The sequence below is a fragment of the Dreissena polymorpha genome, chromosome 4 (genome assembly GCF_020536995.1).
Source record: "Dreissena polymorpha isolate Duluth1 chromosome 4, UMN_Dpol_1.0, whole genome shotgun sequence".
Classification (NCBI taxonomy): Eukaryota; Metazoa; Mollusca; class Bivalvia; order Myida; family Dreissenidae; genus Dreissena; species Dreissena polymorpha.
The window spans coordinates 109,665,361-109,690,009 of NC_068358.1; the positions used below are offsets into that span (position 1 = coordinate 109,665,361).

Below are 24,649 nucleotides of genomic sequence, written 5' to 3' on the forward strand. Positions count from 1 at the left end.
TGCTTAAAATTGCAAAATAACATTACCAACTCATAAAGTTTTAGTTAATTAGTCCATTTTTACCTCAAATAGCGTCGATTTAAAGTTAAAAGGCATAATTTGTTTCAGTTAAACTTCTGCTTAAATCGCAATACAATCACTGACCTCTCGCCATGTTATGAAATATTTAAATATCAACCAATCAGAAGAAGGCATTACGGTGTAATAGGCTGCGTTATCGATTAAAATCTACCTGCCGTATACAGCGGGCACAGCGATTGGAATTGAAAATGTGAGTAGTGTGTTGATTTAAATTGGTCAGGCGTGCAAAATTGAAAGAGTCATTACATAATTCTTACGGAACATTATTGAGAAATGAATTATCTACACAGGTATGTAAATATTATTGCAATCCGTTGATATTAACTGTCTGATATCGGGGCTTGAATGTTGCGCACCAAATTCCTTGCGCATCAATATAGACAAAGAAGGAAAACTCTCGCTATTAAAAAGATAGAGTGGACTATTGACGCCAAGAGTCTGCCAAAGCAAAAATCATCAAAAGACTCTTAGGCGGCAATTTATACGGGCAAAAGCCCGCGAAGCGGGCGTTGACCGTTCATACATATGGAAATTTAGACATAAAATTACATAAGAATACCACATATGGATAAGTCTCAAAAAAATTTGCCACGCGACATATATTTTCGCGATGCCAGGGCTTGCACTAAGCGGCGTACGGCCGTATATTACGCCCGATAATTGTTTCCATACGCCGATAAAAAAAGCCATGACGTCCACTGTACTTCCTTAAAATTGGTCATACGCCGCAAATAGCAACCCGTGACGTAAGCTGTCGATTAAAATAACACTTCAATCAACACTGCTTTCTGCCGACTCAATGTGTTTTGCACACGTGTCGATCAGTCTAAACTCCGCCTCCTTTTATTTGCTACCGCCCGCAGGTGATTAGCAAGTTTATTGTTTATCTAACGGTTACACAATTGACCAGTCGCCAACTCCGCCCACATTTTGTCGATCAGCCAATCAGATATCGATTTTTCACACACCCCTCAGCAACGCTTATCTGGCCGTCATTTTGTCCGACAAACAAAGCGTGTTGAACATATGGAATGGACGTAATTTTTAAGAGTTTACACAGATTTTATATCAAATGCATGATCATTACTGATCGATCATTATTCAAAATTGTAGGTGCTATACATACTTAATAAAAGGTTATTATTTTATCTTTATTTCTTGAACATATGAACGAGTATTGAGAAAACAAACACAATAAATAGTTTAACCACACCAGGTGTGTGTTCTATAAAACGTGTTATACCGTTTGATGCACAATATTATTAAGCAGTTTGGGCAACATAATAATTGCCACACGTGCTTATTAATCTCAGCGTAATTGTCGATGATTAATAAATAACAGTATGTTGCGTGGATCTCAGAATGAAGGAACATAAAGGCATTGTTAGGTACTGTACACAAGAAAAGAAAACTATTTAATTACTTAAATGATTTCCAATTATATATTTATTTTCTGTGGATCATAAACAAGGGAAATCATCATAAATTGTTAACTTAAATATTGTTTTAACTAAAGTAAAAACAACAAAAAGGTGATTTCAACGCGGCTTAGCCAGCTTAAAGCGACTTCAAGTGTAAAATGTACGGCTTATATTACAACAACAACATTTCTAATACAACATATATTGATACGGGGAGAAATGTGAAAATTGCAATTACCATATAAGGGTCATCTTGTTATAAATAAGCAAATGCATAGTATGCTAAATGTATTCAATTCGAATGTTCGTGAACAGCACCGTAATACCAACATTTCATTTTTTGATAGTTATAGGTTCGCATTAAACATAAATGTAATAAAATGCATATTAGACTATCTGTTAATGAAACCACGAAATCAGGCCTGTATTAAATTATGGTTACAATCAAAATTTAATTTATATCTAATTAAAAAAAATCGGTGTCTTTTTAAAAATAACACAATAAAACAAAGATCTAAACATTTTTAATAAACAAAAAACCCATCATGATATGGATATGTCATTTGAATTTAATAAAAATATTTTCAAAATTATATATGAATAGCCACCGGGTTCACTGTCAGACGGTTGAATACAAGTTCAAAATCAATATGAAATAAATGCTCATTTTTACAACGGATTTTTCATCACCTCCCTATATAATATGTATAAGAAACGTTTCTGATAGTCAGTCTGCCGTTAACTCATTTATTTTGATTACGCCATTTCTCTCTAAAGTTTTTTATGATTGTATTAACGTTTTACAAAGCAGTTTAGTTTAGTGTGCGGCTTTAATAATTTATTTTATAGAAAAAAACATAATACATCATTACAAATATAGAATTTCCCTCACGTAATCCGCTATAATTGCGATCTGCTTGTCGGAGTTTTCTAATCACTAGACCACGTGACTGTGTGGGCGGAGCGATCGATAATTTGGCGACTGGTCAATTTACCCCCCGCGCGGATCGCAAATTGACCGTGACAAAGCAGTCGCTTAAAATTGGTTGCTTTAACAACACACTCGTGTCTCTTCGCGTGCCATATGTTGTCTAATGATTAGGAGATAATTGCTGGTTTTGGGCAGACGGTACGGTAAAAGAAAGACGGCAAAAATAATTAAAGAAAAACAAAATTGATCAAAGTTTAATTAATTAAGTAGATTCACTACCGTATTAGGTCCCGCGAGTTTTCACAGTTTGTTAATCCACCGATAATTACGAGTAATAACCATCTTATATAAACTGGAATCACAGTTCATTTTCTATACTAACAAGTCATTTTACTAGTAAGAAACATTCAGAAAACACATTTCCTTGATTAGATATAAATTATCCGAGTAGAATTAAATTGCTACGTCATGATTTTCGACATTGCAAATGGCTGACCTGTTGTAACATTCAACCCGCGTTCAGTTCAAAGCTGGCGATTCAAATTACAAGTAATGTTGGTTCAATAATGGAGAAAACATTAAATGGATTTACAAAATGTAACAAATAGTTGATAAGGTTTGTTAAACCAGATAACAACAAGGAAAGTTTGGATTATTGAAGTTTAACTGGTAAGGCATTTATTAAGTGTACATATTTCGGACATATATAGTATTCGGATAAACAGTAATTGATATACTAGATGCTCCATCATGACCATTCATTAAGATTGTGTTTTGTTGCAAATGCAGTCATAGGAATGACGATAATAAAATGACAATAAATATGTGAAGAAAATGTGCAACCGCACATATCTCAAATTACTTAAATGTGTTGAATGACTTAAATGTGTTATGATTACATAGATTTTAATGAGAATTTATTGTTTTTACAAATGAACATAGTAAAATGATAGAAATAATCAAAGTTTTGAAATTAACATGTTTTGTTTTTTAAGTCGATATTGTTTGCACAAACTTATACCCTGATTTTCCAAACTTCTCCCTATTTTTAAAGCCTAGGGTAGTCTCCGCCTTGTTGTAAGATATACATGTATCTAGTTACTTTCACAGATGTACAGTGACCCAAAATGGATGGGAAGAGTTTGTGATCATTTACGCAGTTGACATTCCGTTAACATCAACATTAAAGTTGTTTGGACTTCCAACATTTTTGAGTGGGACTTCCATAATTAAAGGGCAGGAAGTCAGGACTTCCAAAATTTATTTCTTAGTGCAAGCCCTGGATGCTATTTATGAACTTGAACAAATCAAAAACACTTTGACATATGCTAAATCACATGTAAATACATACCTTAGAAAAAGTTATATCAATGACATCATAATTGTGTAGCGAATCGCACTAAATATTCTCGCATTATTTGTTTTTCTTCGCAACCGTTCCAAAATTAGGTCATTACTCAATTATCTCCCCTGAATGCTCTTCTTTAGTGGGTATAAGCCGAAGACTGGTTCACTACATAGAGTAACAGTCTTCACCGAACACAATTTAGGGGAACATAACCCGTCTTTAATATATTGCCGAATCTCCGATTTCTGTCGAATTTATTTGCTTTGATCTTTTCGATATCTTATTGTTATTATTATCCTGACAAATCACAAACGCTTGTTAAAATGTTATTTGCTTTAAACACTATAGTTGGCATCTCTATTCTTCAAGTATTCTCGCGGTATTTCAATAACGACACCCTACTGTTTATGTATCAGAATTTGTGACGCATTTTCCATTCGCTCTCAGAAAGAAGTTTTACGTTTGATCATGAGCAATATTCTGGTAAGTTGTCGTTGTTACCCAACAGAAATACATTTATTCACAAATTTTTAAGATATTCAGATCTAACTTTTTAGTCTTTTAGCTTTAATTTTAAAAGTATTTTCACCTCGTCTGCTCGCTCTTTACCGATATCCCAAAAGGTTACATATCACTATAAATAGTTTAGGCCTAAAACCACGAAATCCGATACCGTTGGAATTTTCGTACCACAATCTTACGTAAAAAATCTTCCAGATTCGAAATCAACAAAAAACAAGACATTTATAAATTGTCTGCATTATTGATCAAATTTTAAGATATTTGTTGGTTTTCCGTTTTTAGAAGTTGTTCTGCCAAGGCAAGAGCTGGGCATTATACAAGCCATTCTATCCAGCAAAACTGACAGTTTTGGTTTACAGAAATCAACAGAGGAGGGATTCCCGAACTATCAAAATTTCCAAGCTATACACACAGTTATTATCTGTGGTGATCTTTATTGGTTCTGATTGATTACTTGGATGGAACATGTGTGAACTTTTATAGAACTTTGAAAAGTCTATATATGTCTATCTATAAACAAAAATCAGCTATGGTATAATAAGATCAGATGTGCAAACACTGTCAAAGGGTTGTTAAATTAACAATTTGAAGGCAATTATGCTGAAAAAATATGAAAAGTTTCCATGCAAATTTTGTCTGTATATCGACAAGTGTCTGCCGATTATTGTCAAACTAGTAATACAAAACTTACCACAAGTATGTAAAAGCACTAAGTACCAGTGATCATTTTTAGTAAGATAGTGTAATTCTAAACAGTAGCAAATAGCTTGTTTAGTAAATGCATAATGCAATTAATATGATTTCCGTTCTATTGTGTAATTAATAAATTGGTTGTTACTTGCTAATCCATGATAAATGTTTTATGGCTAGTGCAAAACCAGCAATGTTAATTTTGTAAAAGGTAATACAATAACACCACTTTGTAATTTCATATACGTAAATATTCTTGAAATGTAGGTTGATGAGTTTTACTTATTTTGTAACTATTATTTTATGTGCAAATAAATGATGTGAAGTGTTTTGTATATCCACTCAATACCACATATCTTTTTATATATGTACTGTATTATGTGTTATTTGAATGTTTAAATAAAAAAATATGGATGATATAACATGATGCATTCTAATATTTGCATTTAAATTGTAACTGTAAAGCTAAGTGAATGCAGTTTAGACTGTGATTTTAGAATTGCTACAAAATGGCTAGTTTTTTAGTGGCGACACAATTTAAACTTTTCAACAATAGTTTGCGAAAGAAAATTAGAAACCTGCAAGATACCTGTATTTATTAAATATTTTAATTGCGAAACAAGTATGTTGTTATGCTGTTACACATAATTATACATTGATAATAAATAAGAAGACAATTAGTGGTGTTAACGTTTCCCAACAGTAGAAATCATTCTTCTGATGAAGTCAGTGGTATACAGACGAAAGCTCCAGGTATGGCTTTCAATACGTAGTGTGTGTTATTTGGCAGTCTAAAACTTATTGGATTAAAAAAAATCCTGTCAAATTTGTCAATCAAAATTGATTTGACACATCACATGTACTGTATGCTTAATGCAACTGCTTTAGCAAGCTGTCAAGTTGAATTGAGACATTTGATGAAACAAACTGATTCCTGGGTAGGACCAGTACTTAGTGTCTATATGACGTACCATGACGTCGAAAGTCTACAAGACCTTCTAGGTAGAACGAGAAATGTACTTCGACGTACAGTTTTCACCGACCCTTGAGTGTTAGCCAATCAGAAGACACCTTACATGTGTTGCTTTTAGAGATATTTGACATTGAACATAAGTATTATTATTATTTATACCAAATTATGCGACTATCGACCGCTTACTCATAGATATTGTGCGTATTTATTAAACATTATTATTATAATTTATACCATATTATGCGACTATTGACCGCTAACTCATAGATATTGTGCGTATTTATTGACCTGGCGTGGCGGAATTAACCTCTGACTTATGCAAGTTATGGTTATCACAAAATACGACCCACGGAGAGGTCATAATACATTATTTATCCTGTTAATGCTTGGTAACTGTTTGGTTACCGTTGGGAATTTCCTACACAGTAATGCACTGGACGGTCTTGATACTCCGCCCCGCATGATCAATAAATACTCACAATATGCTGAATAATTTTAATTTTAAAAAGGTAACAATTGAATCTTCTTCAAATTTGTATATAATCTATTTCAATGCATTAAATACTTGAAACTTCTATGTGTTGTTTTTTTGCCATTCTGATATTTTTATTCATTTTGTCCTCAATTAAAAAAGAGATTTTAAACATTTATTATGAATAAATCTGAAGGAAAAGCGGCTCAAGAGACTAGTGTTTTGATTGGCTGTTCAAAAAATGTGAACGTCGAAGTACAAATTGTACTTTGACGTACAAATATATACTTCGAAGTGTATTTTATATTTATGTCGACGTACAATTATTGTACTTTGACGTACATTTCTCTTTTTAACTTGTAGGTCTTCTTGACTTTCAACCCAAATGGTACGCCATAGTATGTCTTTAGGGTTATCTAAAGAATGCTCCCACTTAAGAGATCAATACAGAGACCTCCCAGTGACTAAGCCAGTTAGCAGACACCCCATCCACTATACCACAGACACCTAACCAGCTATAAATTCCTGTGGCTAGAAAACAAAAAATATATGAGATGCTAGATCTTTAAGCTTGGAACATGTAACTTGTTTTAAGATTGATTTTTTTTTTTGGATGCATTACTTAAATATTGCAACAATTATAATATTTTGAACACAATCATGTCAATATATTTATTAAAAATACATAGTTATCAAAAAAACTTAAAAAGCTTTTGCCCGTAAATTAGGTAGCACCTATAATCATATTATTGACTAGTACGGGCAAAAGCATGCATATGGGAATTTAGACATAAAATTACATAGGAATACCACATATGGATACGTCTAAAAAAAAATTGCCACGCGACATATATTTTCGCGATGCTATTTATGAACTTGAACAAATCAAAAACACTTTGACATATGCTAAGTCACATGTAAATACATACCTCAGGAAAAGTTATATCAATGACATCATAATTGTGAAGCGAATCGCACTAAATATTCTCGCATTATTTGTTTTTCTTCGCAACCGTTCCAGAATTAAGTCATTACTAAATTATCTCCCCTGAATGCTCTTCTTCAGTGGGTATAAGCCGAAGACTGGTTCACTACATATAGTGACAGTCTTTACCAAACACAATTTAGGTGAACATAACCCGTCTTTAATATATTGCCGAATCTCAGATTTCTGTCGAATTTATTTGCTTTGATCTTTTCGATATCTTATTGTTATTATTATCCTGACAAATCACAAACGCTTGTTAAAAAATTATTTGTTTTAAACATTATAGTTGGCATCTCTATTCTTCCAGTATTCTCGCGGTATTTCAATAACGACACCCTACTGTTTATTTGTCAGAATATGTGACGCATTTTCCATTCGCTCACAGAAAGCATTCTATACATAAATGGTGACGTCACTTCGTTATTTTCAGTAAGACCGGTGTGTACACAATGTCTCACAAAGAAGTTTTACGTGTGATCATTAGCAATATTTTGGTAAGTTGTCGATGTTATCCACCAGAAACACATTTATTCACAAAATTTGAAGATATTCCGATCTAACCTTTTAGCTTTAATTTTTAACGTATTTACACCTCGTCTGCTCGCACTTTACCGATATTCCGAATGGTTACATATCACTATAATTAGTTTAGGCCTAAAACCACAAAATCCGATACCGTTGGATTTTCGTACCACAATCTTACGTAAAAAATCTCCCAGATTCGAAATCAATAAAAAACAAGACATTTATAAATTGTCTGCATTATTGATCAAATTTTAAGATATTTGTTGGTTTTCCGTTTTTAGAAGCTGTTCTGCGAAGGCAAGAGCTGGGCATCATACAAGCCATTCTATCCAGCAAAACTGACAGTTTTGGTTTACAGAAATCAACAAAGGAGGGATTCCTGAACTATCAAATTTTTAAGCTATACACACAGTTATTATCTGTGGTGATCTTTATTGGTTCTGTTTGTTTACTTGGATGGAACATGTGTGAACTTTTATAGAACTTTGAAAAGTCTATATATGTCTATCTATAAACAAAAATCAGCTATTGTATAATAAGATCAGATGTTCAAACAATGTCAAAGGATTGTTAAATTAACAATTTGAAAGCAATTAAGCTGAAAAAATATGAGAGTTCCCATGCAAATTTTGCCTGTATATCAACAAGTGTCTGCCGATAATTGTCAAACTAGTAATACATAACTTACCACAAGTATGTAAAAGCACTAAGTACCTGTGATCATATTTAGTAAGATAGCGTAATTCTAAACAGTAGCAAATAGCTTGTTTAGTAAATGCATAATGCAATTAATATGATTTCTGTTCTATTGTGTAATTAATAAATTGGTTGTTACTTTTTAATCCATGATAAATGTTTTATGGCTAGTACAAAACCAGCAATGTTAATTTAGTAAAAGGTAATACAATAACACCACTTTGTAATTTCATATAAGTGAATATTCTTGAAATGTAGGTTGATGACAGTGTTTTAGTTTTACTTATTTTGTAACTATTATTTTATGTGCAAATAAATGATGTGAGGTGTTTTGTATCTCCACACAATACCACATACCTTTTTATATTTGTACTGCGTTATGTGTTATTTGAATGTTTAAATAAAAAAATATGGATGATATAACATGATGCATTCTAATATTTGCATTCAAATTGTAACTATAGAGCTAAGTGTATGCAGTTTAGACTGTGATTTTAGAATTGCTACAAAATGGCTAGTTTTTTAGTGGCAACAAAATTAAAACTATTCAACAATAGTTTGCGAAAGAAAATTAGAAACCTGCAAGATACCTGTATTTATTAAATATTTTAATTGCGAATCAAGTATGTTGTTACGCTGTTACACATAATTATACATTGATAATAAATAAGAAGACAATTAGTGGTGTTAACATTTCCCAACAGTAGAAATCATTCTTCTGATGAAGTCAGTGATATACAGACGAAAGCTCCAGGTATGGCTTTCAATACGTAGTGTGTGTTACTTGACAGTCTAAAACTTATTGGATTAAAAAAAATCCTGTCAAATTTGTCAATCAAAATTGATTTGACACATCACATGATTTTGATTATGTTAAATCAGTGTACTGTATGCTAAATGCAACTGCTTTAGCAAGCTGTCAAGTTGAATTGAGACATTTGATGAAACAAACTGTTTCCTAAGTAGGACCAGTACTTAGTGTCTATATGATGTACCATGACGTCGAAAGAGTACAAGACGTACTAAGTAGAACGAAAAATGTACTTCGACGTACAATTTTCACCGACCCTTGAGTGTTAGCCAATCAGAAGGCACCTTATGTCTGTTGCTTTTAGAGATTTTTGACATTGAACATTATTATTATTTATACCGAATTATGTGACTATCGACCGCTTACTCATAGATATTGTGCGTATTTATTAAACATTATTATTATTATAATTTATACCAAATTATGCGACTATCGACCGTTAACTCATAGATATTGTGCGTATTTATTGACCTGGCGTGGCGGAATTAACCTCTGACTTATGCTAGTTATGGTTATCACAAAATACGACCAACGGGGAGTTAATAATACATTATTTATCCCATTAATGCTTGGTAACTGGTTACCGTTGGGAATTTCCTACACAGTAATACGCTGGACGGTCGTGATACTCCGCCCCGCATGATCATTTCATACACACAATATGCTGAATAATTTTAAGTTTAAAAAGGTAACAATTGAATCTTCTTCAAATTTGTATATAATCTATTTCAATGCATTAAATACTTGAAACTTCTATGTGTTGTTTTCTTGCCATTCTGATATTTTTATTCATTTTGTCCTCAACTAAAAAGAGATTTTAAACATTTATTATGAATAAATCTGAAGGAAAAGCGGCTCAAGAGACTAGTGTTTTGAATGGCTGTTCAGAAAATGTGTACGTAGAAGTACAAACATGTATGTCGAAGTACAAATTGTACTTTGACGTACAAATATATACTTCGAATTGTATTTTATATTCATGTCGACGTACAATTATTGTACTTCGACGTACATTTCTCTTTTTAACGTGTAGGTCTTCTTGACTTTCAACCCAAATGGTACGCCATAGTATGTTTTTAGGGTTATGTAAAGAATGCTCCCACTTAAAGGATCAATACAGAGACCTCCCAGTGACTAAGCCAGTTAGCAGACACCCCATCCACTATACCACAGACACCGAACCAGCTATAAATTCCTGTGGCTAGAAAACAAAAAATATATAAGATGCTAGATCTTTAAGCTTGGAACATGTAACTTGTTTTAAGATTGATTTTTTTGGATGCATTACTCAATTATTGCAACAATTATCATATTTTGAACACAATCATGTCCATATATTAATTAAAAATACATGGTTATCAAAAAAACTTAAAAAGCTTTTGCCCGTAAATTAGGTAGCACCTATAATCATATTAGCACCTATTATCATATTAATGTTTTGTACACAACAGTGTCCAAATTTTTATTACAAAACATGGTATCAAATTAATTAAATTAAGCAGCAGCTATTATCATATTACTTGTTTGATCAAACGAATCTAACTGGACAAATAGAAGATCAGAAAATAAACAACAATACCACAACGAAACTTCGCGAATTAATATTGCAATTGTCAAAAACTCACCTTTCAAAATTGGTAATACACAATTTTGCTGAATTTCTGTCGGCTTTGATAAACCCATCGCTTTACACTGATCAGCTAGCCATTTGTGTAAACCTAATGATTCAAAATCTGCAATTTTTGTTTGATTTTCTGATGATGTGCTTTCGGCTGCCATTTTAAATAGGCTAACTCCAACTTGATTGCGGTTAGGCATCACATTGAAATCTTACCTTTAACTGAGCCTTATAAGACGGTATGCACAACAACATGTTATAGAATAAAAGCTTAGTAAATGAATAATAAATTATTAGCATAAGGATGAATACGTTTCGGAATTCTTGATTGGAATGAGGTGCGAGGAACACGATCCATACGATCGAGAGGGTATTGGAAATATTCCAGAATGCGGTCGGTCGTCCTTCCATCCTTTCGTTAAGTAGTAAATATATAAACAAAATTATTGATTTTTATTCAGTCAGTTTCTTTTATTTATGTATAAACACCTTTATGTAATCATGTGCATAGTTCACCATTCATTATTATTTACACTCCCATTGTTTATCTTGTTGTACTCTTTCATCGACTCACGACTTTTTTATTAATTCGATCAATTATTGATTGTGAGTTACTATGCATTAATCTACTACATTGTTCATACATGAATTCACTTGAACGTTTATTTCTGAACAACGTGTTAGTCACTAAAGTGGACAATCTTTGTTCAAGAGTAATTTAACGTTTTCCCCTTTCTATGCAATTTTTCTTCGTTAAAAAGTTAAACCACCAAGAGAGTTCTAAACCTAAGCAAACTATTGTGTCGTTTACTTGTGGCAAGGCACCACATAGCCAAACAGATCTAATAGCATTTGTTGGACATATTCATTAAGTACTCTTGAAAAAGGGTCTGCAGTGGCTGCCCACTTGTGAGCCGTATATGAACAGATACTAGACACGTAATGCGTCAAATTGGTTACACATGTTGATTACCGGTATTTTAAGACACATTCAACGTTAAATTGTCACGGACACACACACCATATGATGTTTTTCTTCACCGATGTTACGATTCCACTAACGCTGAATAATGCATACGCTATAAGAATCGATTGAAAGCCTGTCCCTTGTGACCCTACTCGCTCATAACTTACTGAATCCGGATCTTCAAGTTTCCCAAGTAATACTATTATACGAGAACAAATTTAATGAAACGATTACGTAAGATTACCACATGGGACTTACATGACTATTGGTTGAAAATAAAAATTATGATTTTTGTACAACTTAAAGCATTGAAAGCGTGTGTAGCAAGTTAAAATTTAAGAATCATCAAAGCGAACAATATATCATTGTTATGTTTTATGCATTGTAAAATCAACATCTGACCCTCAAAGCTTCCAATGCTACAATATGTGTTATGGATATAATTCTTGGTGACGGACAGGAAGTATGAAAACACCGCCGGACGAACGTATTCTCCAAACATCGACGTGTGTGTGCATACAAAGACAAACATCAAGAAAAACTTGAAATAAGCAAAAGACTGATAATTAATATATGCGTGTCATTTACACGCACGAGCAATCTTCTAAAGTAACGAAAGACGCAAGTAATGCGTCATTGGGTAGTGAAAAGAGGCTCAAAGCTCGTAAATAACCAACACGTCATTTGATCAGCTCATCCCGACTGTTAAGGAGCAACAAGTGAAGTGCCTCGGGGAGTGGTTTCGAGACTCGCTCAATGATCAACAGAGTATCAAAGACACGGTAGTGCAAATGGAGAACTAGTTGAAAGATGTGGACAAGTGTGGTCTGCCAGAAAAATTCACGGCCTAGATTTACCAACATGGCATCCTACAACGCCTATTGTGGCCGCTGCTGGTGTACAGTGTACCGTCATCAACAGTGGAAGCAATGGAGAGGACAATACATTCATTCCCCAGAAGGTGGATGGGGGTGCCAAAAGTTTCACCCGCCTCGGTTTGTACTGCACAGACAGCAAGCTGCAGATACCTCTCAGATCACTGACGGAGGAATAAAATATCACAAAGGCTCGGAAAGTCATCCTGCAAAGCCAAGTGCAGGAAGAGGTTCGCCGAATGGAGGAAGAATCCAGGCTCACCATAGCTGTTACCCTACGGAAGCAGGGAAAATGGCTGAACTGGGAGGGAGTACCATAGAGGAAGCTTACATGGAATGCGATCTGGACCATGGAAAGCGACAGACTTAGTTTCCTGCTTAAGTCTGTCAACGACGTGCTGCCAAGTCCAACAAGCATAGTGACTTGGGGACTTGCCGAAACGCCGGATTGTAAGCTCTGTGGAAGACCAGCGAATCTGGAACATGTCCTGAGCTTATGCAGGACAGCCCTGTCTGATGGCAGATACAGATGGTGTCACGACAGGGTTCTTGCTTCAATCACCGAGCATCTAGATCAAGCACGAAAAGTGCAACAGACGACAAACAAAGGCCCCTCATTCATTTCTTTTGTCAGAGTCGGAGAAGAAGGGGCAAAAGCCAAACGCGCATGTGGGATTCTTGGAACGGCAACAGATTAGAGAATGGAAGCCGATTTGAACAAACAGCTCAAGTTTCCACAGGAGATCACCGTGACAAACCAGAGACCCGACATAGTACTGTGGTCAGCTGCATCAATACAGGTTGTGATGGTGGATCTCACACTACCATGGGAAGAGCGGATTGAGGAGAGCTTCGAACGGAAGCGCGAAAAGTACCAGGCTCTCACAGATACCTGCACAGAGAAAGGCTGGAAGGCATGGTGTTTTCCGGTGGAGGTGGGCTGCAGAGGTTTCCCAGCGCAATCACTGTGGCTTACTTTCAGCAGACTGGGGGTTACAAGACAGGTCCGAAAACGGGCCATATCGGTTGTTGCACGTGAAACGGAGTCTGCTTCCTTGTGGCTATGGCGGAATAGAGAGGAGAAGTGGATAGGGGGACACAGGGCAGTTGACTAGCGACTGGCCACCGAGACATGGCAGATGAGGAAGTGTAGCGGAGGCCTACTATCTCCTGGCCGGAATTTTATCACTTCCTGTCGGCACACCATAGGAGGACGTAGTGGGACAGTGCCGAAGCGTCCGATGAATATGGCCCCACCTGATGAAGGTGATAGTAGCGGCATCACGGCTGAATCGGACAACGATAATTCCCTTGCATTAAATTTTAGAATCGTAATTTACTCACAGATAAATAGCGAAACAGCGAAATATATCGTAATTACGATCACAAATCATCCGAAATTTAATACATGTAATCATTTATAAGGTTTTACATAAATTTCGTATGTATTGATAGAGCGTCCTTATGCATAAAAATAAATACTTATGTTGAAGTTACAAAACAATTAAACCATTATTAAAAAATGTGTAATATATTGACTGTTGTAATGTGACAAATTCAATATTTGAAACATATCTATTATGATTATTTTTATGATAATCGGATCCAAGCTTATACAATCTTTTATTTCCAGTAAAACATTTCCCTATGTTCGCTTAATCATTATTTAAAAAATATAAATACATAATTTAGATAATGAATTGACTGAAGTAATCTGTTTAATATATTAATGTGAACACGTGTTTAGTTTAAGTTCATTGGTTCTGTTAACAATGACTCTAAAACAAGCATGTGCGCAAATTTTCATAAAAAGGAATAATGTGTACAATCAATCCATAACTTAGCAATGGTAGTTGCAGGGAACAAATAACGATGGGTTTTAATGTCACAGTCTTCCCCAGTAAGAGTGAAACACAAAATGGATAGACAAACAATCGCAAAGAATGCAGAAAGAAAACCAGAACCAGAACGCAACATACCGGTATTTAAAGAAAACGTTGTGCAACTTCTCGTAACAACATTAAAAGAATTCCTACGCCCAAGCACAACACAGTGAAACTGGAAAATTCATACCCGAGTATGTTCTTTAACTTATGTAAAAGAAGACTGAATTCTTCTAAAATGCATCATTAAACATTCGCAATACTTATAACAAATGGCAAAAGCGTCATAATATAACAAACAAATGCAGCTGCAGTTACTTCCGTTTTTGATAGTCTTATCATCATACTTGTTTAATTTGACCTTCCGCATTCAAGTCATTCAGTTGTTAAAGCTTGAGCGAATTCGCAAATACGTTAAGGAGAAGTTGAGTAACTTGATTATATTCGAATAATTTTAACAGGTATTGGTCACTTGCCTTATATAAAGGGCCAACTAATTGTTTATAATAAGAATTCAATATTGCTCCAACAGCTGGAGTTTCACTTCTTTATATTGGAATCTATAGACCGAAACATCATGTTCAAAGGTGCCTTTGTAGTTTTTTTTTAAATGTGTTTCCTGCAAATTCGCAACAAACTGATGCGAAAAAAATAAAGCAACTATGCCATACTTATCAAGCCTATGTGCTTTTATAGTTACATATCAGATAATTTTTGTCAGATAAACGATGGTTGATTGTAAAAGTATTTCGATTCCTTCTTGATCTTACAAAACATTGTCAAGCGAAATGATAACTAAATTGGGTTTTGCCGCACATGCTAGAAATTTCATGTTGCGACCTTTATGGGATTATGTCATCATAATTTCTTTTCGTTAGACCTTAGAAGATGAAAAAATCATAATTTCATTAAAATTAGTTATAATCAATAATGCAATCCCGAGACATTGCGTTGTCGTGTTAATACACTTATTCATTAAAATGTAAACTCTAAAGAAAAAGATGTTGTCATGCAAAATTATTCAGCCACTGATTAGAACTACGAATGCAGCATTTTTATGTTGAAAACTCCATTAATAGAACCAACGGGCAAGCGGACACAATAAGGGCTTCACAAATGACGGATTAATTGATGTAGACAAACTTCGCGAATATTAAAGCCATTTATCCCAAATATTAAAAACTCATTTTTTCAAAAATTCTATACTATTTGATATCATACGGACAACATTAAACAATCCTGCATTTAAATCGGCAAAGTAATAATGATTAAGTTTTAAATATATGAAAAAATGTCCCTTTCGTACAAATCGTACATTTTTTATTTGTACAAAGAGATTCAAAACAAAGGCACAGTTGAACGCAATTCTGAGAAGAGAAAACACACTAAAGTTATATAAAGTTTGTATTGTGGATTTTGAAATTGTCTATGCTAATGTTCTCTGTCTACCATCAAACTGTGTCAAAACGTTGGATACATATCACGCGTCAACTTTATTTTTCTGCACATACGCTTTACACGGGTTATATTGATCAATGTTATGGGTTTTTATTTTATTTGTAAGTTCATAATTATATCCGTTTGCATCCATGTAGGTACTAGACAAATGAAACTGACATTGTGCACATCTTCTTAAGAAGAATGCTTCTTTATGACAGTGCTGTTATTACATAATTGCATGTCATTTATTTGATAGATATTGCAACTTCAACATCATCTAGAACTGAAACACATTTGTAGCACACTGAATTATTATTTGTAGATTGTGGTGATCTTTCTCCCCAATTCGCTTTCGGTGCAACATACATTTTAAGTAAAGCGTTCAATATTTATTCAGTATGGAAGCATATTTGTGCCACCACTTAACTACTTAAAATAACATGAAAATAATGGAGGATTTCGCGAAAAAGAATTTTTTTCGCGAAAACAGATACATTTTCACGAAAATAAATATATTATGTTAACATGAATTTATGCATGTTAGTGCTCTAAACTGCCAACACATTCAGATACAATTTTCATGAAAATAATGGAAGATTTCGCGAAAACAAATAACTTTTCTCGAAATCAGATACTTTCATGAAATTATGAATATAAATTCGCGAAAGATGCCAGTTATATATAAAAATAGATGCTCTTCAATCGGTGAACATTGTCTTTATCCTACAGACCAAGAACTGGAGTGTACGTGCATACTGTAGCAAGTAGTAAGTTTCCTTTTATTGTTTTATTTTTAATGTAAATGCATCTTTGTTGACGAAAATACATGTAGCTGTTTTTACAGATTTATTTTCAGACACAAAAAATGGAAATTACTGGGTGAGAAATGGATGTGCGATTTTTCTGTATTCATTAATGCAACAGTCTATACAGTGTCAATGTCACATTTAGAGTTCAAAGGTCGAAAACGGTACAGTACCAATGTGCCCCTTTGGAAAGCCACTTGTTAGACCTTTGGATTTTTTATTTGAATAATAGATCTCTAATTTTCTTTATGGTAATTCCAGATCCCGCCCGCATACGATATTTAGGACGCCGATCTTTAGGGTATGTCATCATCACAGCTTATTGTTTTGTATCGTCAGAGAGGTTATTCTATACGTGAAACTCTTGGAGTTATGGCCATACGACATGGAAAAATAACAAGCGAACGATTAATTTTCCGAGTCTTGAGGCGTTACCGCCTGACTAGAGGCCAAAGTCAGCACAGTCTCGAAGAAATTTTTCAAGGAATATTGCTTGAGTTATCAGCTTCTGGTGAAAATGCTGGTTACCGGCAAATGCGTCAAAGACTCCTGATTAATCATGAACTTGCAGCTACATTTGAGATGGTTCGTCTTATTTTAGGACTCATTGATCCCCAAGGTGTTGCATTAAGGCAGGCTGGAAGGTTAAGGCGGAGAATTTATATAAACAATGGTCCCAATTTTGCAATCCATTTAGATGGCTGGGACAAATTGAAGTCATACGGTTTGTCAATCCATGGAGCAGTGGATGGATTTTCCCGTAGAGTGTTGTGGCTGAAATGTTGTGATTTTAACAAAAAGCCGATGTACATATCTAGCTTTCATTTAGACAACATTAGGGAAATTAATGGCATTCCAGTTCGGGTTTACGGTGACCGCGGTACAGAAAATTCTATCGTCCGTGATGCGCAAATTGCATTACGATGGACAGACGCAGATCAGTACCAGGGGATCCTAAGCTTCGTCTATGTTTCATCTAACAGAAATGTCAGAATTGAGAGGTTTTGACGAAGTCTTAGAGAAATGTGTGGAAATATCTGGATGAACCATTTTAAAGATATGAGTGATTTCGGATTATTGAACACATCTGATAATGTGCACTTAGAATGCATGAGATACTGTTTTCTTCCTGCCATTGGTAAATACCTGAATTAAGTTTGCAATATTTGGAATACTCATCGTGTTCGTCGAAATAACCGAATTTCTTGTCCTGCAGGATAACCTGAGGTGTTCTTTCAGCCAGAAGTATATGGTGCAAGAGATTGCAAAATACCACTGGTTGACAATAGGGAATTAAATGATGTGGAACGGGAGTATTCTCAACGCCCTCCAGAGCTTGGTGTATCACAGAGTTCCTGACAATTGCAAGAGCAGCTGTCGGAGATTTGAATCTTAAATACCCACCTAGAAACAGAGAAGAAGGAACAGAGCTTTTTGCTGCAATAACCATGTACATTGAACGCCTCGTTTAACACGGAAATGAAACAAAAATTAACTTAATGATACTTCCTTACAAGCTGGCTAACTTGTGCATTGGTTGACAAAATGTCAATTAATAGATATAGTTGTGCCTGAAAGTAGAGCAAGTACTAGTTTTTAACAAGCTGTTGGCTTTGTATGCGCTGTCATTGCCATGTATGATTGTGTGTCAATAAAACAATACATATTTTGTCAGTTTCGCTTTAAAATATCATTTTAATATGTGGCCAAAATGCTAGCTTTATTTGTTATGAACACCATGAAATAAAAAAAAACACAAACCAGGTTACGGTGTATATGGAATCAATACCGTCACGGGGGAAGTAGTGTTACACGAAGGGTAGAGTGTCTGGAAATATAATTTCTGGATCACTACACTGTTTGCGTAACACTTCCAAATTTCATATGAACGGTGGAATGCTTCTGTCCTGCCCATGTGTGACAATCGCCCTTATACTGTCAAATAGTTATAGAACAAAATTGGCATACGGTATGAACAAGGCAACACAAGGTGCGCCTTGAGTCGGTTCTGTAAAGACTAAAGATAAACGAGAGAAACTGACTCATTACGACTGTCAAATTTGATATCATTCTGTCTTGCAGTCGTGTCAGGGGGCTGTCAGGTGTCATTTTCTCGTGTTACCTTGAATGCAGGGGTTGTCATAAGGCACTTCTCGTCCTTCCTTGTTCCGCCAATGTGGGGTGAGCATAGCAGTTTTATGCCATGCAATGAGAGTGCTTCATATCCAAACTAATTTTCATTATGCAGTAGTCTACATGTGACCTTTACCTTTAAGTAACATACCTCAAACACACCAGTATACATAACTAAATACATCAAGAGTTATGTACAGCTAACTATTTGTTAAGGTACAACTACACCGAGTATGTGAAAGTGCAAAGGTAAGTCAGAGGTGGCTGTATTAGTTGAATTTGTTTTATGGTAATCAAGATGATATTTAAACAAGAACCGTTCGACATCCACACACTCGACTTATCTCAGGGCAGTGCTAGATTATTATATAAAATGAAATCTAAGTGAAAAATATACGTTGAACATGGGGCATAATTCTGACAAAATATTTTTTTGGATTATCTGTCTTGCAAGTTTGTGTTCTCCTTTTGATAGTTAACAACAGCCCAAGACTGATGTCCTCAGGTACAATGGTCTGACAACAATAACTCAACATGCGTCGAAAAGTAGAGCTAAAACACATTAACATGATTAAGTCAAGCAAGGGCAAATAAAATTAATAATGACACTGTTTATTTTAGAAATTATTTATTTAAAATAAGACAGACTTTTTGTCATGTCACAGCATAGCAATCAATGTGAAATCAATGTTATCAAAAAGTTAAGAAAATAAGAAAAAACAACATAACAACAAGACCTCCGCGGACGAAATTGTGCTACGGACGCAGGCAGGACATGAAACATTGTACCATAAATAGAGATTTAACCTATAAGTCTTAGTGTGACCTTGACCTTGGGGGTAGGGACCTGACTGTTCAGCATGACACATAGGACAATGATGATGAATATTTGTGCCGAGTTAAATGAAATTCACTTGAAAGATGACGAAGTTATGCTCCAGACACGAATGAGACATGAAACTGTATCATATATGGAGATTTGACCTATAAGTGTGACATTGACATTACCTGGGTGTTTAACGCGACACATCGTCTAATGATGGGGAACATAAGTACCAAGTTAAATGAAATGCGCTTAATAAATGACAAAGTTATGCTCCGGACACGAAATATTGTACCATATAATCATATATGAACAGTTGTCCTATAAGAGTGACCTTGATCTTGGAGGTAGGGACCAGGGTGTTAAAAGCAACATATAATCTAATTATGGAAATCATTTGTGCCAAGTTAAATGAAATTTGCCTGATAAATGACGAAGTTAGGCTCAGGACACAAAAACCTTGTATCATATTGTCATATATAGACATTTGACCTATAAGTGTGACCTTGACCTTGGAGGTAGGGACCAAGCGTTACTCATCGTCAAATGATGGGAAACATATGTGCCAAGTTAATTAAAATTCGCTTAATAAATGACGAAGTTATGCTTTGGACACAAAAAATGTATCATATTGTCATATATAGACATTTGATCTATGAGTGTGACCTTAATCTTGGAGTGTTGAGCGTGACACATCGTTTAATTAGGGTGGACATTTGTGCCAAGCTAAATGAAATTCGCTTGATAAATGACGAAGTTATGCGCCGGACACGAAACACTATCATATTGTCATATATGGGCATTTGACCTATAAGTGTGACCTTGACATTGGAGGTAGGAACCTGGGTGTTAAGCGCGACACATAGGCAAATGATGGGGAACATTTGTGCCAAGTTAAATGAAATTTGCTTGATAAATGAAGATGTTATGTTTCGGACACAAAACATTGTATTATATAGTCATATATAGACATTTGACCTATTAGTGTGACCTTGACCTTGAAGAATGTGACATGATTGTTATGTGCGACTCATCATCAAATTATGGGGAACATTTGAGCCAAGTTAATTAAAATTTGCTTGATAAATAACAAAGTTATGCTTCGGACACCAAAAACTGCATCATATTGTCATAAATATTTATTTGACCTATAAAAGTGACCTTGACCATGGAGGTAGGGACCCTGGTTTGTAAAGCGCGACATATCGTCTATAATGGGGATCACTTTTGCCAAGTTAAAAGTAATTTGCTTGATAAATGACGAAGTTATGCTCTGCACGCGAAACACTGTCATATTGTCATATATGGACATTTGACCTATAATGTGACATTGATCTTGGTGGTAGCAATCTAAATTTATGGCGAGACACATCGTCTAATAGTAGGGAGCCTTTGAAGCAAGATGAGTGAAATTTGATTAGTGATAAATGGCAAAGTTATGATCCGGACAAAACGGGACAGACACACAGACGGACGAACGATCGCGATTCCCATATCCCCCTCCGACCTATCAGGGGGGGGGGGGATAACAACTTAAACTGAAGGATATAAAATATGAAAAAAACTTGAAAATTTGTGTAATTTAATCGCGAAATCCGCCATTATTTTCATGTTATTTCATCTGGTAAGTAGTAACACAAATATGCTTCCATAATTCAGCACTCACGATTAGAGAGAGAGAGAGTTGATTCATTTAACAACATATATACTTCTGATCATTGTTAACATTAGCATTCAATGTCATGTTTTGACAACCTAAAAATCATTTATTACTATTTCCTAAACACGTTAAGCTCATAAATTTAAAACATCGGTTTAATGGATGCTATACATTATCGCGATTTATATCTCACCGTTAGCACATAAGTACGTTTAATAGGTAAATCACAACACTGCTGTCAGGTTCAATGATAAATTAGGGTGCTGTGTTTATAATTTGTATCTAAATAGACGAATTTAAGTTCAAATAAAGGTAGGCATTATGCTCACTATAGGAATTACACGTCACAAATTCGCCCAACACAATCACAAATCATATGCTTATATCATAAAAAATATCGTAAAAGAAAAACAACGATTGTAGGTGACTTATGGGTATAGTTGCACTTAAAATCTTAAGGAATATAAGCTTGAATGGAAGTCACCAGTTATTTTTACATTACGTTTATCTTGTTAACCTTAATTATACAATGCTTACCCGCTTTCTTGTGTTATTATTGCTTTTATCACACGGAATATTAAGATTCATACAACAATTGTTTTCATATTACTCTTGCCTCATTTATTTCCAATGCAAAAGGTACATTTTACAATGTTTATGATTTAAGGACAGCAACTACCAATGCTTTTTAACATTTTATGTAAATTTCTTTTAATACAAACAGATTTTCTAGCAGTGAATAATATATATGTATAGTGTCTTAAACTACAAACATGATACTTGCTTACCTTTAAGCTTATGTAAACACTTACCAAATATAATAACGTCTTTCTGTTCATCTATTAATGACACGTACCATCTGTAAGTGGAAAACTCGATCCTCCAGTGAAAACGTGACATGAAATCAATCATCGAGTTCGATGTTTGCAGTCGTTAAACGTAAAACAAATCTACTTTTTATTATTTTACATACTTATAATATATAGTTGGCCTCCCTTTCTTGTAGTATCCGCAGTTTCACAGTGTGTGTGTTTTCACATATCTTGTTATTGAGATCAATGTTGAATGCGAAATAACTTATTGTGTAGCAATATTACATTAATATATCAACAGGCCGATACCTTAAAATTGTTGATATCTTGCATCAACATTTAAAAAGAACAATATCGAAGCGTACTATTCGAAATATTTAGTTTATACATATGTATTGGTTCGGCGTATAATACATAACATTCAAATGTATATGAAGAAATAATATAACCTTTCATGGATTAGAAGACAAGCATCTACCATGCCTATTTGAGTTCTGTTTCATGCTGGAGTTACAAGAGTTAAAGCAATATATATCAGGTTGTTAGAGATGCTATTGCAAGATGACCATTTTGACGTTTCGTTCTCATACAGTTTTGTTGTTATTTCCTTGTGCAATGATTTCGATTGATTTTTAAGTCATTCTTAACAATTAATACATGTAAAAGAAAAAGGTTCCTTTTGTAACGACCTATAGGAGATCAGCGGGATGTTCGATCCGAAACACTGTCTAAATGTCAAAGCGTTCGGTTGCTGCAATGAAGCATTGGACGCGTTGAAATAGGTATGTGTTTAAGTGATCACCTCCAAAAAGTACATACATTGTTTAAAGTCAATGGACACGGCGGAGAATTTGAAAGGAATGCGTTACGTATGTTATCAGAGTTTGGGCACTGCAGGAAGTAGTGGGATGGCGTTTATTCTGCACCACAATTATACCGTGTTACTCATAGTTCAATGCGCTACAACCTAGATGTGGACGGCAGACGAGAATCTGCTTATTATCATTGCTGATAAGGTCAAGAATATGCGATCATTTGCTTTGTCTGTTTGTGAGCTTTTGTTTGAAATAAGTAATCGCAGTTGCGTTACGTGTCAGCGTTAAAAGAGAAATCCATAATCAGACATGTTGACCCGTATAGCTGAGTCTTTGTAAAGATTGTTTGGATGTCGTAATTGCTACACAGCGAATAGGTACACTCAAAATTTGCGGGCATCAGGTTGGAAATATATAATGGGTGGGTTGTTGTATATCATCCTAAACATGAGAAGGAGCTTATGATATTTTCTTTTGTCGGCTAGTGATTCCATGTAAGATCCGCCAGGAGACGGTCAAGGCTACACAATTCGGTAGCTCCAGTTACGATCCTTGCAGCCTTGCTTTGGAAAGCTTCAATTTCATGACTGAATAAAAACAATTGTCCATACTCCAGTAGGGGTCGGATAAATGAAAAATACATGCTCTCTAAACTTTTGCTAGATAGTACATACTTAAAGGAACGGAGGATGCCGATTCTCTGACAAGCCTTGTCAACCATGATAGAGATTGGAGTTGCCCATTTTGCATCCTCTGCTATGGTTTATTCATGCATGTATCGTTGTTTATATTAAATGCCTTGATTCAGTTTTTCTTTCAGCTCGCGCTTATTAAACTTATCAAAGTACTGACAGTACTGGTGTGACGATGCTTTTGAAGATGATTGATATAAAAGCATCTATTTAAGTTTATCTACATCACCAGAATTGTGTATGTGGGTACAAAAATTTTGGGTAGGAAAAAAATGGGTACGAAAATTTTGGGTACAACAATTATGCCCAAAAAAAATTAAGTATGTAATAAGATTTGGTTACGAAAAAAATTTGGGTACGAACAAAATTGGGTACGACAAAAATTTGGTTACGAGCAAAAATTTGGGTACGAACAAAAATGGGTAAAAAAAAATTTGGTACGAAAAATGTAGGGTACGAAAAAAACATTGGGGGTACGGGGAAGTAGTACCCGTGGGGAACTTGATCCTTTCAGCGAAACTGGGAGGCGGGTTACATTCTCGATCAAATATAACAAGAAATATCTTTAAAAAGGTATTCGACGTGTATTTTCTGTACCACTTATCTTAAAAAACTGTCTGTTACAGTAAAACGTTTGTGGGTTACAACATTTCGTTTCAGCATATAA

The 24,649-nt window shown here is 34.8% G+C and overlaps 1 protein-coding gene across 1 annotated transcript in view; it reads right to left on the reverse strand.

Moving 5' to 3' along the window:
* LOC127877714 (probable ATP-dependent RNA helicase DDX49) overlaps positions 1-11,252 on the reverse strand; it is a 36,952-nt gene extending 25,700 nt beyond the window's left edge. The window contains exon 1 of the mRNA XM_052423846.1: positions 11,084-11,252. Within this exon, the coding sequence (XP_052279806.1) occupies positions 11,084-11,237 (154 nt within the window). The 5' untranslated portion in view covers positions 11,238-11,252. The remainder of the gene's footprint in view (positions 1-11,083) is intronic.
* Positions 11,253-24,649: the final 13,397 nt, after the last annotated feature.